The sequence below is a fragment of the Lolium perenne genome, chromosome 3 (assembly GCF_019359855.2).
Source record: "Lolium perenne isolate Kyuss_39 chromosome 3, Kyuss_2.0, whole genome shotgun sequence".
In the NCBI taxonomy this organism is placed as follows: domain Eukaryota; kingdom Viridiplantae; phylum Streptophyta; class Magnoliopsida; order Poales; family Poaceae; genus Lolium; species Lolium perenne.
The window spans coordinates 328,793,420-328,810,280 of record NC_067246.2 but is presented as its reverse complement, the minus strand read 5'-3'; the positions used below and the strand labels follow the sequence as shown (position 1 = coordinate 328,810,280).

Here is a 16,861-nt window from a genome sequence, read left to right as displayed (position 1 = left end):
ACTATCATCAATGATAGGATGGACAGACCGCTTGCCTAAACAAATAACCCATCTCCTCCGCACATCAGCTTCAAGACCCATCCAAGGGAAAGCGAAGCCCAGACTGTGCAATACCCGGAGACACGGGATGAGCAACAATACCATTGCCAATTACGTGGCGGCCACGCCCACAGGCAGCAGGCAAGCAGCCTGGTGATCATGCGCAATTACATAAGAACTAACCCAGTCAGAGGAAACAGACAACAAAGAAGGGTAACGTCCTCCAGCTCACGACGCCGACGTGGAGCCCTAGAAGCCGACGCAGAATCAGTGTGGCCCTGTCGATGACAGTCTCCTCCAGCAGATGCAAATGTAGATGCCGAGAACACGGTGCGATCAGGACAAAACGCAGTAGAGGACACACAGAGCAAAACTGAAGGTTTATGTCATGTATGAGTGCAATCAGATTTAGAGGACCATAAATGGCTTTCTCACTAACCAAAAATAAGATATAGATGTAAAGATACATGATGTTATACATAGAAAATACATGCATTGTTCATGAAGCTGGGGTACTAAAAACTGAATTGGGTAGAGAATTCCACCTCTAATGGTTTATCTCTCCTAAAGTATGTCTTGTTGCTCTGAAATTTGTAGCTATCCTTAGTGCATTATAAAGATTGTGTATTCTTATTTTTTTCTCAGTAGCCAAACAATTTGGCAAGTGGTCTGTTCAGTTTTTTTAGATTGCCTTAAAGCCTTACAAAAATAGCAAGGATGTGCTAGATCAGTCATGAATATTAATACGAACAACGAACTCAGCATCATGATTATTCAGAAAAAATGAAGTGGCATACTAAAAAATGAATTGAACAGAGAAGCAAGAAATCAATGCAGTACATGTTCCTACCCAGTGTGTGCTGATGTATACCTAAAGTTGGACTAAAAAAACAGAAAATGGCTACTAAAAAATTGCATTTGACTAACAAAATATATTGTCTAGAAGACAGAAACCATAGTGCAAGGCATGTAGGATCACAAATGAACATTTAGAGCTGTTTTTCCACTAAGCCCTAATCCCTATCTTTAAAATTTCCTGAATAATCATGACTATCTACTGCGGACAGAAAAAATGGGTTCCATAATGCAGTCTCATACCGGTGAGCAAATGATCAGCTGGAGCAGCTGTCATAACATCAGGCACCATCCACGACAGCAGATGAAGAAGACCCCACTTGAAAGACACATAAACCATTTACTGAACCACCGTGACCAACAGAAAACAGCTGAGACAAACCACCAACAGAAGTAGATGGATCAGAATAACCAAAACCCAAAGACCAGATGGCAGAGGAGTCCAATCAGGTAATGAAAACCCAAACACCAGATGGCAGAGGAGTCCAAAATCAGGTCATACATATTTTTAGAAGGACGGATTGCATTGTTCTTCTAGCCTGCATGTCAGTTATATATTGTCTTTATTACAGGAATTTAGATCTGTAAAGCAAAGCAGAAAGAAGGTCTAGTCCCATCAAGAGAGAGCAGAGGCGAACCCAAGAAACTGAAGAATGAAAACACCAGCAACATGACCCAGCAAAGCAGAAACCAACCGCCACACATAGAGACTATGACACCGGCAAAGGTCAGGGATCTGCAAAACCGCAACATCATTAGAAAGAAAAGAAGGAGAGGGGAGTAAAGTGAAAAGCAAACAATTAATGATAATCAATGATCAACCACAAGCACCAAAGACCAAGCCATGGAACCAGGAGAGGGGAGCAAGCTGAAGCATCCAATCATTTTGTAGAACTGAACAGGATCGTCAAATCATGATGCACAATAATTGTACGAAACGATAAAATCATGGCGCGGAATTGAGTGGATCTATGAAATCATGATGTGAAATAGAGGAAAATAGATCTGTAGTTCTGTACCATTATTCCCATTAGCGGCAGAGGCGCCTACTGACCGGGTAAATGAACTGCTGCCCAGCAACTTCCTGGCAGCTTCCATGAGGAGTCCAACCCCTATTGGATCCGAATGCTGCAGAGGGGATCAAAATCAGGCATCCGTCCCAGCTGACCACTGGACCAAAGAAAATTAAACCGAATGAGAACCTGTACATACCTTCGCAGATGAGTCTCCTTAGGCGACCAGGAGAACGGGTACGTGGTGGATGCAGGGATGGGGTGCATTCCGGTGGAACCGGTCACAGCGACAGGCAAGGGCGCGTCGTCGCCGGCGAGGTGCAGCCACTCGGGGGCGGCGGCGAGCGAGACAGACGGCGGCGTGGCGGCGACGTTGGAGGCGGGTGGCAGGACCGTTCGCGAGGAGGCGGTTGTGATGGTGAGGGTCGCCATAGGGAGGAGAGGAAGGACACTCCTGGTTTTGAGGTGTGGCCGCGTGTAGTTCCTGGATTGTTCGACGCTGATGGTAAGAAAAAAAATATGATGGCAGGACGTGGCAAATCACCACACATTAACTGGGAAAGGCAATGGGGGGATTTTATAATTTGCCACACTTTTCTTTGCACTTCTATCATTTGCCATTTTATGTGTCACTGACAGGTGGTGGTCATGTGGCAAATAATAGACACTTTCAAGAAAAGTGGGCAAATCATAAACACAGCCGGTAGCCGGTCGCATGCCCGGCAAAAGAAAAAAAGAGATGTAAAACCGATATAGCTAACCGAGTAAAAGAGGGATACGTGTCAAGTAACGGGCAACGTAAATGTAGGAAAAATAGACCATCTACAATGCTCCAATTGCTAACAGGGGTGTTAAATTGATTGAACTTTATATAGGGTATAATGTTGAACGTATTGCAGAGAAATGTTGCAAAATGATGTCGCATTTTATAAAATGTTATGTGCGCGCGCAGAGAAAATGTTACATATTTGGAATTATTTTGCATCATTGGGGAAATGTTTTGCACCATAATTTTGCGACTTTGACAGATTAGAGAAAATTCTGGAGATCAATGTTACATACTATCAAAAAAAAAATTAATAGCACGGGGTTTGTTCAGGTGCCCATATCGAAATGGCTCCAGGAACGGCGGATGATTTATTGGCGCGGTACGTAGACAGGGATCGTACGATCCATCCAACTGCATGCATCATGCACGCCTAGTACATAGGCGCGGAGTTGGAATTGACGGCGTCCACCATGCCGGCGTTGATCTGGAACGCCCTGGCCAGCACATCGGTGGGCATCGACGGCGACACCCTTGACAGTGACACGGCGACGGACTGAATACCGGGAAGCTGGCTGTTGAACGCCGAGATCGCCATGGCTGGTGTGCCGCCGTTGTTCCGCTGGAAGTGGACGAGGCCGTGAGGGAAGACGAAGAGCTCGCCCTTGCAGACAGTCCGGGTGAAGAGATTGCCGGCGGTGGTGACGAAGCCCACAGTGAGTGAGCCCTCGACCATGAAGAGGATCTCGGTGGCTCGAGGGTGAGTGTGTGCCGGGTTCACGCCCCAAGGCGCGTAGTCAACGCGAGAAATGGACATGCCTTGGGTGTTGAGTCCTGGGAGCTTGTCCACGTTCACCGCCGTCACCGCAGAACCGACCGGATTGCCGGTGTTGCCTGGGAGGGATAACACGTCGGAGAAGAAGTCGTTCGCCATCACATTCTCCGGCCTCTTGCACGGGAAACCGTTCACACGCAGTGCTGCACCGGTAACATTCTCTGATCATGCACGATCTATATATGCATGTATCCATTGCGAGACGAGTATTCACAGAAGATCGTCACACTTACGGCCTTCGAGGGACTTGTATTCGGCGACGCAGAAGTCCTGGAGCATGTCAGGGTCACCGGCGAGCAATGGCGCGGCGAGGGCCAGGAGGGCTGTGCAGGCGGCGAGGAGGACAGTGGGAAGACTGGCCATGATTTCTAGTTAATCAGGTTTGGTATTTGGAGCTTCTTTTGCTGCGTGAGCAAACTGTAGGTGGCTAATTAGGGTCTTAGGAACATTCGTTTTGAAGAAGAGGAAAGTTTGGGAGGCTGTATTTATAGATGACGACGTGATCCGGTTAAACCAATTAGGTGCAAGAGGAAAATGTATCGTCAGCTTGATCGATTGGGTTGTTAGAGCTAGCTAGCTACTCCGTAAGTACTGTTTTTTAGAGGTACTCCGTAGCTAGTTGGCCTAATGTCCGTAAGAGGCGCGACAGTCCTGTATTTTTAGAGGTACTCCGTAGCGTCAGCGATCAGTGTCGCTTCACGTTAAGCATCGGACCAAATCGTTATCGTATTATCCAAGCAAACTAGCTAGCACGTACGCATACAACTGTACATCTGAGTACTTTGTCAGTAAACTAATGACACAAATTTGACTGTTCTAATTAATGACATATCGGTATATCTGCATTTCCCTTTTGTTTACATAATGTGACTTGCACGCTATAATGTGTACTTTTCGTACGGAAATCTCACGTAAACGCGAACCTAAGTAAGAGACCTATGGCAGCCGGTTCATGACTACCGAGCCAAGGTATGGTTTCTCATATTATAGTTACTAGGACATTTGCCCGTGCTTCACTACGGTGAATATTTTGTAGGCAATGAAAAGATTAATGTGCCAAAGTCAACGACCATATTGATTTGTTGCACAGCGACGCGTGGTATGGCGACTCACCCGTGGGAGGGCGTGCGTACTTACTGTTTCGTTCACTTTGGATGGCATGATATGTAATTTCGATTAAAAAACATGGTCAATAAAAAACGGACGAACAAGAAGTCTTTGCTCGTGCGTTGCAATGAAATAAACGTCCAAAGTACTAAGTTCTAGGTAAAGCCGCAATCTGCGTGATGGCCATACCCGAGACCTTGGTGAGTCGCCACCCTCTCCTGTCTCGTCTCCGAACAATGAGACCTAGCGGGAGCCCCCGACAAGAAGCCAGAATCAATCCTATACGCGGGAACATAATTTATAGCATCATGCAAGGAGAAAAGTAATCCAACATGTAAATAAAATGACGAACACTCCAACTACATGTAAAGAAATGGTGCACACTGTTGCCGCATCATGTAAATCAATGCATTGAAGATTTTGTATCTGATTTGCTTCATAGTGTCCTTAATTAATTCTACCTAGCCATGTGAGGAAACGGTTATGATACTTCTGGCCAGATACCACACCTATTTGGTTGACCAAACCATTAGTAGGGTCTGAGTTGAGCTCAGTCATTAAACCGTTTTACTCAGTCAAATCTGTAACTTATAAAGTTTAAAAAGAGCAAAGAAGGCTCGTTTAATTACCTGACCAGGTTTTGTTGAGTTTGGTTGTCTATATCAAGGACATATATCATAGTAGGCTAAACCTTAGACATCAAACTCTGAAATAGCTAGTAAAATGTTACTCACCGAAGACAATGGTGTGATTGGAAAATATATCATCCATATTCTCGTTATTGTCCAAGCAATCAGGCCAGGTTTCACTGCTTATTACCGAGGGTATCCGGCGGCCTGGGCATCAGCCGGCCTGGATCCAGCGTAGCAATCTATCTGGATGCAAAACGTCTCTAAACCGCGGCTCCCTCGCCGGCCAGATGCGAGGTGATCGCTTAAGACAACAGATCTAGAGCAGTCACCCATTGTAATCGAACCGCATGGCACTGAGCGTAGACCACCATCCAGCCATGGCCCATGGAAAGCGGAGCCGCCCACGCCCATCGACCAGACACCGCGCAACAGCGCCTCTAGGCTCGCTCCACCAGATAAATCTTCTGCAGTAGTCAGCTGTGATCCCAATCACTCTCCTACCTATCCACTCTCTCATCGATGAGCTCAGAAGGATGCCGGTGGTGCATACGGCGGATGGAAAGTCAGCCGCCGATCACGGAAACATGAATCTGGTCGACGGTATCTGCCGAGCCATTGGCATGATGGCTGCGTCGCTGGTTCTCCATGGCATTTGGCCGCCGGCCGGTCGTCCTCGCTGAGCTGGGTTTTGCGGCGTGACCGCGCTGTAGCCTCGCGTGCCTGGCATCTTTGTAGGCTCGCTAGTCGTCCTCGCCGTGCTGGAGTTTCCGGCGTCACCGTGCTAGCTCGCGTGCCTGACATCTCGTAAGGCTGGCCAGTCGTCCTCGCCGTGTTGGCGTTTCCGGCTTGACCGCGTTATAGCCCTGGCTATCTCACGTTCCTAGCATCTTGGAAGGCTTGATCTGATGTAGGTCAATCTATGACTCTCATATAAAGACTCAGAAAGGCAAAACAAAGAGAACGTGTCAGCTCCGGTTCCTTTGTGAGAAGAACGTGTCACGCCCCGGTACTTTACGAGAAATCACGACGTAGGAAACCAGGAATACCAGCTTTGTGATAAGAACGACTCGTGTCGATCTGATCCGGTCGTCCGGATACTTGGGAGAAATCATGACATAGGAAACCACAAATACCAGCAACACTGACGGACGAAAACCAAGGAGACGGACGGACGGACCGAACCACGGAAACGCTTTTGCTTTTATTATTAGATACTAGGACATTTGCCCGTGCTTCACTACGGTGAATATTTTGTAGGCAATGAAAAGATTAATGTGCCAAAGTCAACGACCATATTGATTTGTTGCACAGCGACGCGTGGTATGGCGACTCACCCGTGGGAGGGCGTGCGTACTTACTGTTTCGTTCACTTTGGATGGCATGATATGTAATTTCGATTAAAAAACATGGTCAATAAAAAACGGACGAACAAGAAGTCTTTGCTCGTGCGTTGCAATGAAATAAACGTCCAAAGTACTAAGTTCTAGGTAAAGCCGCAATCTGCGTGATGGCCATACCCGAGACCTTGGTGAGTCGCCACCCTCTCCTGTCTCGTCTCCGAACAATGAGACCTAGCGGGAGCCCCCGACAAGAAGCCAGAATCAATCCTATACGCGGGAACATAATTTATAGCATCATGCAAGGAGAAAAGTAATCCAACATGTAAATAAAATGACGAACACTCCAACTACATGTAAAGAAATGGTGCACACTGTTGCCGCATCATGTAAATCAATGCATTGAAGATTTTGTATCTGATTTGCTTCATAGTGTCCTTAATTAATTCTACCTAGCCATGTGAGGAAACGGTTATGATACTTCTGGCCAGATACCACACCTATTTGGTGGACCAAACCATTAGTAGGGTCTGAGTTGAGCTCAGTCATTAAACCGTTTTACTCAGTCAAATCTGTAACTTATAAAGTTTAAAAAGAGCAAAGAAGGCTCGTTTAATTACCTGACCAGGTTTTGTTGAGTTTGGTTGTCTATATCAAGGACATATATCATAGTAGGCTAAACCTTAGACATCAAACTCTGAAATAGCTAGTAAAATGTTACTCACCGAAGACAATGGTGTGATTGGAAAATATATCATCCATATTCTCGTTATTGTCCAAGCAATCAGGCCAGGTTTCACTGCTTATTACCGAGGGTATCCGGCGGCCTGGGCATCAGCCGGCCTGGATCCAGCGTAGCAATCTATCTGGATGCAAAACGTCTCTAAACCGCGGCTCCCTCGCCGGCCAGATGCGAGGTGATCGCTTAAGACAACAGATCTAGAGCAGTCACCCATTGTAATCGAACCGCATGGCACTGAGCGTAGACCACCATCCAGCCATGGCCCATGGAAAGCGGAGCCGCCCACGCCCATCGACCAGACACCGCGCAACAGCGCCTCTAGGCTCGCTCCACCAGATAAATCTTCTGCAGTAGTCAGCTGTGATCCCAATCACTCTCCTACCTATCCACTCTCTCATCGATGAGCTCAGAAGGATGCCGGTGGTGCATACGGCGGATGGAAAGTCAGCCGCCGATCACGGAAACATGAATCTGGTCAACGGTATCTGCCGAGCCATTGGCATGATGGCTGCGTCGCTGGTTCTCCATGGCATTTGGCCGCCGGCCGGTCGTCCTCGCTGAGCTGGGTTTTGCGGCGTGACCGCGCTGTAGCCTCGCGTGCCTGGCATCTTTGTAGGCTCGCTAGTCGTCCTCGCCGTGCTGGAGTTTCCGGCGTCACCGTGCTAGCTCGCGTGCCTGACATCTCGTAAGGCTGGCCAGTCGTCCTCGCCGTGTTGGCGTTTCCGGCTTGACCGCGTTATAGCCCTGGCTATCTCACGTTCCTAGCATCTTGGAAGGCTTGATCTGATGTAGGTCAATCTATGACTCTCATATAAAGACTCGTAAAGGCAAAACAAAGAGAACGTGTCAGCTCCGGTTCCTTTGTGAGAAGAACGTGTCACGCCCCGGTACTTTACGAGAAATCACGACATAGGAAACCAGGAATACCAGCTTTGTGATAAGAACGACTCGTGTCTGATCCGGTCGTCCGGATACTTGGGAGAAATCACGACATAGGAAACCACAAATACCAGCAACACTGACGGACGAAAACCAAGGAGACGGACGGACGGACCGAACCACGGAAACGCTTTTGCTTTTATTATTAGGTACTAGGACATTTGCCCGTGCTTCACTACGGTGAATATTTTGTAGGCAATGAAAAGATTAATGTGCCAAAGTCAACGACCATATTGATTTGTTGCACAGCGACGCGTGGTATGGCGACTCACCCGTGGGAGGGCGTGCGTACTTACTGTTTCGTTCACTTTGGATGGCATGATATGTAATTTCGATTAAAAAACATGGTCAATAAAAAACGGACGAACAAGAAGTCTTTGCTCGTGCGTTGCAATGAAATAAACGTCCAAAGTACTAAGTTCTAGGTAAAGCCGCAATCTGCGTGATGGCCATACCCGAGACCTTGGTGAGTCGCCACCCTCTCCTGTCTCGTCTCCGAACAATGAGACCTAGCGGGAGCCCCCGACAAGAAGCCAGAATCAATCCTATACGCGGGAACATAATTTATAGCATCATGCAAGGAGAAAAGTAATCCAACATGTAAATAAAATGACGAACACTCCAACTACATGTAAAGAAATGGTGCACACTGTTGCCGCATCATGTAAATCAATGCATTGAAGATTTTGTATCTGATTTGCTTCATAGTGTCCTTAATTAATTCTACCTAGCCATGTGAGGAAACGGTTATGATACTTCTGGCCAGATACCACACCTATTTGGTGGACCAAACCATTAGTAGGGTCTGAGTTGAGCTCAGTCATTAAACCGTTTTACTCAGTCAAATCTGTAACTTATAAAGTTTAAAAAGAGCAAAGAAGGCTCGTTTAATTACCTGACCAGGTTTTGTTGAGTTTGGTTGTCTATATCAAGGACATATATCATAGTAGGCTAAACCTTAGACATCAAACTCTGAAATAGCTAGTAAAATGTTACTCACCGAAGACAATGGTGTGATTGGAAAATATATCATCCATATTCTCGTTATTGTCCAAGCAATCAGGCCAGGTTTCACTGCTTATTACCGAGGGTATCCGGCGGCCTGGGCATCAGCCGGCCTGGATCCAGCGTAGCAATCTATCTGGATGCAAAACGTCTCTAAACCGCGGCTCCCTCGCCGGCCAGATGCGAGGTGATCGCTTAAGACAACAGATCTAGAGCAGTCACCCATTGTAATCGAACCGCATGGCACTGAGCGTAGACCACCATCCAGCCATGGCCCATGGAAAGCGGAGCCGCCCACGCCCATCGACCAGACACCGCGCAACAGCGCCTCTAGGCTCGCTCCACCAGATAAATCTTCTGCAGTAGTCAGCTGTGATCCCAATCACTCTCCTACCTATCCACTCTCTCATCGATGAGCTCAGAAGGATGCCGGTGGTGCATACGGCGGATGGAAAGTCAGCCGCCGATCACGGAAACATGAATCTGGTCAACGGTATCTGCCGAGCCATTGGCATGATGGCTGCGTCGCTGGTTCTCCATGGCATTTGGCCGCCGGCCGGTCGTCCTCGCTGAGCTGGGTTTTGCGGCGTGACCGCGCTGTAGCCTCGCGTGCCTGGCATCTTTGTAGGCTCGCTAGTCGTCCTCGCCGTGCTGGAGTTTCCGGCGTCACCGTGCTAGCTCGCGTGCCTGACATCTCGTAAGGCTGGCCAGTCGTCCTCGCCGTGTTGGCGTTTCCGGCTTGACCGCGTTATAGCCCTGGCTATCTCACGTTCCTAGCATCTTGGAAGGCTTGATCTGATGTAGGTCAATCTATGACTCTCATATAAAGACTCAGAAAGGCAAAACAAAGAGAACGTGTCAGCTCCGGTTCCTTTGTGAGAAGAACGTGTCACGCCCCGGTACTTTACGAGAAATCACGACATAGGAAACCAGGAATACCAGCTTTGTGATAAGAACGACTCGTGTCTGATCCGGTCGTCCGGATACTTGGGAGAAATCACGACATAGGAAACCACAAATACCAGCAACACTGACGGACGAAAACCAAGGAGACGGACGGACGGACCGAACCACGGAAACGCTTTTGCTTTTATTATTAGGTACTAGGACATTTGCCCGTGCTTCACTACGGTGAATATTTTGTAGGCAATGAAAAGATTAATGTGCCAAAGTCAACGACCATATTGATTTGTTGCACAGCGACGCGTGGTATGGCGACTCACCCGTGGGAGGGCGTGCGTACTTACTGTTTCGTTCACTTTGGATGGCATGATATGTAATTTCGATTAAAAAACATGGTCAATAAAAAACGGACGAACAAGAAGTCTTTGCTCGTGCGTTGCAATGAAATAAACGTCCAAAGTACTAAGTTCTAGGTAAAGCCGCAATCTGCGTGATGGCCATACCCGAGACCTTGGTGAGTCGCCACCCTCTCCTGTCTCGTCTCCGAACAATGAGACCTAGCGGGAGCCCCCGACAAGAAGCCAGAATCAATCCTATACGCGGGAACATAATTTATAGCATCATGCAAGGAGAAAAGTAATCCAACATGTAAATAAAATGACGAACACTCCAACTACATGTAAAGAAATGGTGCACACTGTTGCCGCATCATGTAAATCAATGCATTGAAGATTTTGTATCTGATTTGCTTCATAGTGTCCTTAATTAATTCTACCTAGCCATGTGAGGAAACGGTTATGATACTTCTGGCCAGATACCACACCTATTTGGTGGACCAAACCATTAGTAGGGTCTGAGTTGAGCTCAGTCATTAAACCGTTTTACTCAGTCAAATCTGTAACTTATAAAGTTTAAAAAGAGCAAAGAAGGCTCGTTTAATTACCTGACCAGGTTTTGTTGAGTTTGGTTGTCTATATCAAGGACATATATCATAGTAGGCTAAACCTTAGACATCAAACTCTGAAATAGCTAGTAAAATGTTACTCACCGAAGACAATGGTGTGATTGGAAAATATATCATCCATATTCTCGTTATTGTCCAAGCAATCAGGCCAGGTTTCACTGCTTATTACCGAGGGTATCCTGCGGCCTGGGCATCAGCCGGCCTGGATCCAGCGTAGCAATCTATCTGGATGCAAAACGTCTCTAAACCGCGGCTCCCTCGCCGGCCAGATGCGAGGTGATCGCTTAAGACAACAGATCTAGAGCAGTCACCCATTGTAATCGAACCGCATGGCACTGAGCGTAGACCACCATCCAGCCATGGCCCATGGAAAGCGGAGCCGCCCACGCCCATCGACCAGACACCGCGCAACAGCGCCTCTAGGCTCGCTCCACCAGATAAATCTTCTGCAGTAGTCAGCTGTGATCCCAATCACTCTCCTACCTATCCACTCTCTCATCGATGAGCTCAGAAGGATGCCGGTGGTGCATACGGCGGATGGAAAGTCAGCCGCCGATCACGGAAACATGAATCTGGTCAACGGTATCTGCCGAGCCATTGGCATGATGGCTGCGTCGCTGGTTCTCCATGGCATTTGGCCGCCGGCCGGTCGTCCTCGCTGAGCTGGGTTTTGCGGCGTGACCGCGCTGTAGCCTCGCGTGCCTGGCATCTTTGTAGGCTCGCTAGTCGTCCTCGCCGTGCTGGAGTTTCCGGCGTCACCGTGCTAGCTCGCGTGCCTGACATCTCGTAAGGCTGGCCAGTCGTCCTCGCCGTGTTGGCGTTTCCGGCTTGACCGCGTTATAGCCCTGGCTATCTCACGTTCCTAGCATCTTGGAAGGCTTGATCTGATGTAGGTCAATCTATGACTCTCATATAAAGACTCAGAAAGGCAAAACAAAGAGAACGTGTCAGCTCCGGTTCCTTTGTGAGAAGAACGTGTCACGCCCGGTACTTTACGAGAAATCACGACGTAGGAAACCAGGAATACCAGCTTTGTGATAAGAACGACTCGTGTCGATCTGATCCGGTCGTCCGGATACTTGGGAGAAATCATGACATAGGAAACCACAAATACCAGCAACACTGACGGACGAAAACCAAGGAGACGGACGGACGGACCGAACCACGGAAACGCTTTTGCTTTTATTATTAGATACTAGGACATTTGCCCGTGCTTCACTACGGTGAATATTTTGTAGGCAATGAAAAGATTAATGTGCCAAAGTCAACGACCATATTGATTTGTTGCACAGCGACGCGTGGTATGGCGACTCACCCGTGGGAGGGCGTGCGTACTTACTGTTTCGTTCACTTTGGATGGCATGATATGTAATTTCGATTAAAAAACATGGTCAATAAAAAACGGACGAACAAGAAGTCTTTGCTCGTGCGTTGCAATGAAATAAACGTCCAAAGTACTAAGTTCTAGGTAAAGCCGCAATCTGCGTGATGGCCATACCCGAGACCTTGGTGAGTCGCCACCCTCTCCTGTCTCGTCTCCGAACAATGAGACCTAGCGGGAGCCCCCGACAAGAAGCCAGAATCAATCCTATACGCGGGAACATAATTTATAGCATCATGCAAGGAGAAAAGTAATCCAACATGTAAATAAAATGACGAACACTCCAACTACATGTAAAGAAATGGTGCACACTGTTGCCGCATCATGTAAATCAATGCATTGAAGATTTTGTATCTGATTTGCTTCATAGTGTCCTTAATTAATTCTACCTAGCCATGTGAGGAAACGGTTATGATACTTCTGGCCAGATACCACACCTATTTGGTGGACCAAACCATTAGTAGGGTCTGAGTTGAGCTCAGTCATTAAACCGTTTTACTCAGTCAAATCTGTAACTTATAAAGTTTAAAAAGAGCAAAGAAGGCTCGTTTAATTACCTGACCAGGTTTTGTTGAGTTTGGTTGTCTATATCAAGGACATATATCATAGTAGGCTAAACCTTAGACATCAAACTCTGAAATAGCTAGTAAAATGTTACTCACCGAAGACAATGGTGTGATTGGAAAATATATCATCCATATTCTCGTTATTGTCCAAGCAATCAGGCCAGGTTTCACTGCTTATTACCGAGGGTATCCGGCGGCCTGGGCATCAGCCGGCCTGGATCCAGCGTAGCAATCTATCTGGATGCAAAACGTCTCTAAACCGCGGCTCCCTCGCCGGCCAGATGCGAGGTGATCGCTTAAGACAACAGATCTAGAGCAGTCACCCATTGTAATCGAACCGCATGGCACTGAGCGTAGACCACCATCCAGCCATGGCCCATGGAAAGCGGAGCCGCCCACGCCCATCGACCAGACACCGCGCAACAGCGCCTCTAGGCTCGCTCCACCAGATAAATCTTCTGCAGTAGTCAGCTGTGATCCCAATCACTCTCCTACCTATCCACTCTCTCATCGATGAGCTCAGAAGGATGCCGGTGGTGCATACGGCGGATGGAAAGTCAGCCGCCGATCACGGAAACATGAATCTGGTCAACGGTATCTGCCGAGCCATTGGCATGATGGCTGCGTCGCTGGTTCTCCATGGCATTTGGCCGCCGGCCGGTCGTCCTCGCTGAGCTGGGTTTTGCGGCGTGACCGCGCTGTAGCCTCGCGTGCCTGGCATCTTTGTAGGCTCGCTAGTCGTCCTCGCCGTGCTGGAGTTTCCGGCGTCACCGTGCTAGCTCGCGTGCCTGACATCTCGTAAGGCTGGCCAGTCGTCCTCGCCGTGTTGGCGTTTCCGGCTTGACCGCGTTATAGCCCTGGCTATCTCACGTTCCTAGCATCTTGGAAGGCTTGATCTGATGTAGGTCAATCTATGACTCTCATATAAAGACTCGTAAAGGCAAAACAAAGAGAACGTGTCAGCTCCGGTTCCTTTGTGAGAAGAACGTGTCACGCCCCGGTACTTTACGAGAAATCACGACATAGGAAACCAGGAATACCAGCTTTGTGATAAGAACGACTCGTGTCTGATCCGGTCGTCCGGATACTTGGGAGAAATCACGACATAGGAAACCACAAATACCAGCAACACTGACGGACGAAAACCAAGGAGACGGACGGACGGACCGAACCACGGAAACGCTTTTGCTTTTATTATTAGGTACTAGGACATTTGCCCGTGCTTCACTACGGTGAATATTTTGTAGGCAATGAAAAGATTAATGTGCCAAAGTCAACGACCATATTGATTTGTTGCACAGCGACGCGTGGTATGGCGACTCACCCGTGGGAGGGCGTGCGTACTTACTGTTTCGTTCACTTTGGATGGCATGATATGTAATTTCGATTAAAAAACATGGTCAATAAAAAACGGACGAACAAGAAGTCTTTGCTCGTGCGTTGCAATGAAATAAACGTCCAAAGTACTAAGTTCTAGGTAAAGCCGCAATCTGCGTGATGGCCATACCCGAGACCTTGGTGAGTCGCCACCCTCTCCTGTCTCGTCTCCGAACAATGAGACCTAGCGGGAGCCCCCGACAAGAAGCCAGAATCAATCCTATACGCGGGAACATAATTTATAGCATCATGCAAGGAGAAAAGTAATCCAACATGTAAATAAAATGACGAACACTCCAACTACATGTAAAGAAATGGTGCACACTGTTGCCGCATCATGTAAATCAATGCATTGAAGATTTTGTATCTGATTTGCTTCATAGTGTCCTTAATTAATTCTACCTAGCCATGTGAGGAAACGGTTATGATACTTCTGGCCAGATACCACACCTATTTGGTGGACCAAACCATTAGTAGGGTCTGAGTTGAGCTCAGTCATTAAACCGTTTTACTCAGTCAAATCTGTAACTTATAAAGTTTAAAAAGAGCAAAGAAGGCTCGTTTAATTACCTGACCAGGTTTTGTTGAGTTTGGTTGTCTATATCAAGGACATATATCATAGTAGGCTAAACCTTAGACATCAAACTCTGAAATAGCTAGTAAAATGTTACTCACCGAAGACAATGGTGTGATTGGAAAATATATCATCCATATTCTCGTTATTGTCCAAGCAATCAGGCCAGGTTTCACTGCTTATTACCGAGGGTATCCGGCGGCCTGGGCATCAGCCGGCCTGGATCCAGCGTAGCAATCTATCTGGATGCAAAACGTCTCTAAACCGCGGCTCCCTCGCCGGCCAGATGCGAGGTGATCGCTTAAGACAACAGATCTAGAGCAGTCACCCATTGTAATCGAACCGCATGGCACTGAGCGTAGACCACCATCCAGCCATGGCCCATGGAAAGCGGAGCCGCCCACGCCCATCGACCAGACACCGCGCAACAGCGCCTCTAGGCTCGCTCCACCAGATAAATCTTCTGCAGTAGTCAGCTGTGATCCCAATCACTCTCCTACCTATCCACTCTCTCATCGATGAGCTCAGAAGGATGCCGGTGGTGCATACGGCGGATGGAAAGTCAGCCGCCGATCACGGAAACATGAATCTGGTCAACGGTATCTGCCGAGCCATTGGCATGATGGCTGCGTCGCTGGTTCTCCATGGCATTTGGCCGCCGGCCGGTCGTCCTCGCTGAGCTGGGTTTTGCGGCGTGACCGCGCTGTAGCCTCGCGTGCCTGGCATCTTTGTAGGCTCGCTAGTCGTCCTCGCCGTGCTGGAGTTTCCGGCGTCACCGTGCTAGCTCGCGTGCCTGACATCTCGTAAGGCTGGCCAGTCGTCCTCGCCGTGTTGGCGTTTCCGGCTTGACCGCGTTATAGCCCTGGCTATCTCACGTTCCTAGCATCTTGGAAGGCTTGATCTGATGTAGGTCAATCTATGACTCTCATATAAAGACTCAGAAAGGCAAAACAAAGAGAACGTGTCAGCTCCGGTTCCTTTGTGAGAAGAACGTGTCACGCCCGGTACTTTACGAGAAATCACGACATAGGAAACCAGGAATACCAGCTTTGTGATAAGAACGACTCGTGTCTGATCCGGTCGTCCGGATACTTGGGAGAAATCACGACATAGGAAACCACAAATACCAGCAACACTGACGGACGAAAACCAAGGAGACGGACGGACGGACCGAACCACGGAAACGCTTTTGCTTTTATTATTAGGTACTAGGACATTTGCCCGTGCTTCACTACGGTGAATATTTTGTAGGCAATGAAAAGATTAATGTGCCAAAGTCAACGACCATATTGATTTGTTGCACAGCGACGCGTGGTATGGCGACTCACCCGTGGGAGGGCGTGCGTACTTACTGTTTCGTTCACTTTGGATGGCATGATATGTAATTTCGATTAAAAAACATGGTCAATAAAAAACGGACGAACAAGAAGTCTTTGCTCGTGCGTTGCAATGAAATAAACGTCCAAAGTACTAAGTTCTAGGTAAAGCCGCAATCTGCGTGATGGCCATACCCGAGACCTTGGTGAGTCGCCACCCTCTCCTGTCTCGTCTCCGAACAATGAGACCTAGCGGGAGCCCCCGACAAGAAGCCAGAATCAATCCTATACGCGGGAACATAATTTATAGCATCATGCAAGGAGAAAAGTAATCCAACATGTAAATAAAATGACGAACACTCCAACTACATGTAAAGAAATGGTGCACACTGTTGCCGCATCATGTAAATCAATGCATTGAAGATTTTGTATCTGATTTGCTTCATAGTGTCCTTAATTAATTCTACCTAGCCATGTGAGGAAACGGTTATGATACTTCTGGCCAGATAC

The 16,861-nt window shown here is 47.9% G+C and overlaps 1 protein-coding gene and 1 long non-coding RNA gene across 4 annotated transcripts in view; one reads left to right on the top strand and one right to left on the bottom strand.

Annotated features, from left to right (window-relative positions):
• The window catches only part of LOC139838646 (uncharacterized), a 42,800-nt gene that overhangs the window by 6,838 nt on the left and 19,101 nt on the right, over positions 1–16,861 (top strand). The gene's annotated exons all lie outside the window — the stretch shown is intronic.
• Positions 2,845–3,949, bottom strand: LOC127345784 (germin-like protein 1-3). 2 transcript variants are annotated; one of them, XM_051372308.2, is made up of 2 exons: positions 3,742–3,949; positions 2,845–3,669 (listed from the first exon to the last, which is right to left on the bottom strand). In XM_051372308.2, the coding sequence occupies exons 1-2, from the start codon at positions 3,869–3,871 to the stop codon at positions 3,107–3,109; spliced, it is 693 nt and encodes a 230-aa protein (XP_051228268.1). In that variant the 5' UTR covers positions 3,872–3,949; the 3' UTR covers positions 2,845–3,106. The 2 variants fall into 2 exon arrangements, with proteins under 2 accessions (XP_051228268.1, XP_051228269.1); XM_051372309.2 differs by having other exon boundaries at positions 2,856–3,651.

Coding starts and splice junctions, on each gene's coding strand:
- LOC127345784 (XM_051372308.2), bottom strand. CDS start 3,871: ATGGCCAGTCTTCCCACTGTCCTCCTCGCCGCCTGCACAGCCCTCCTG. Junction 3,670..3,741: donor ATACAAGTCCCTCGAAGGCC/GTAAGTGTGACG, acceptor GTGCATGATCAG/AGAATGTTACCGGTGCAGCA.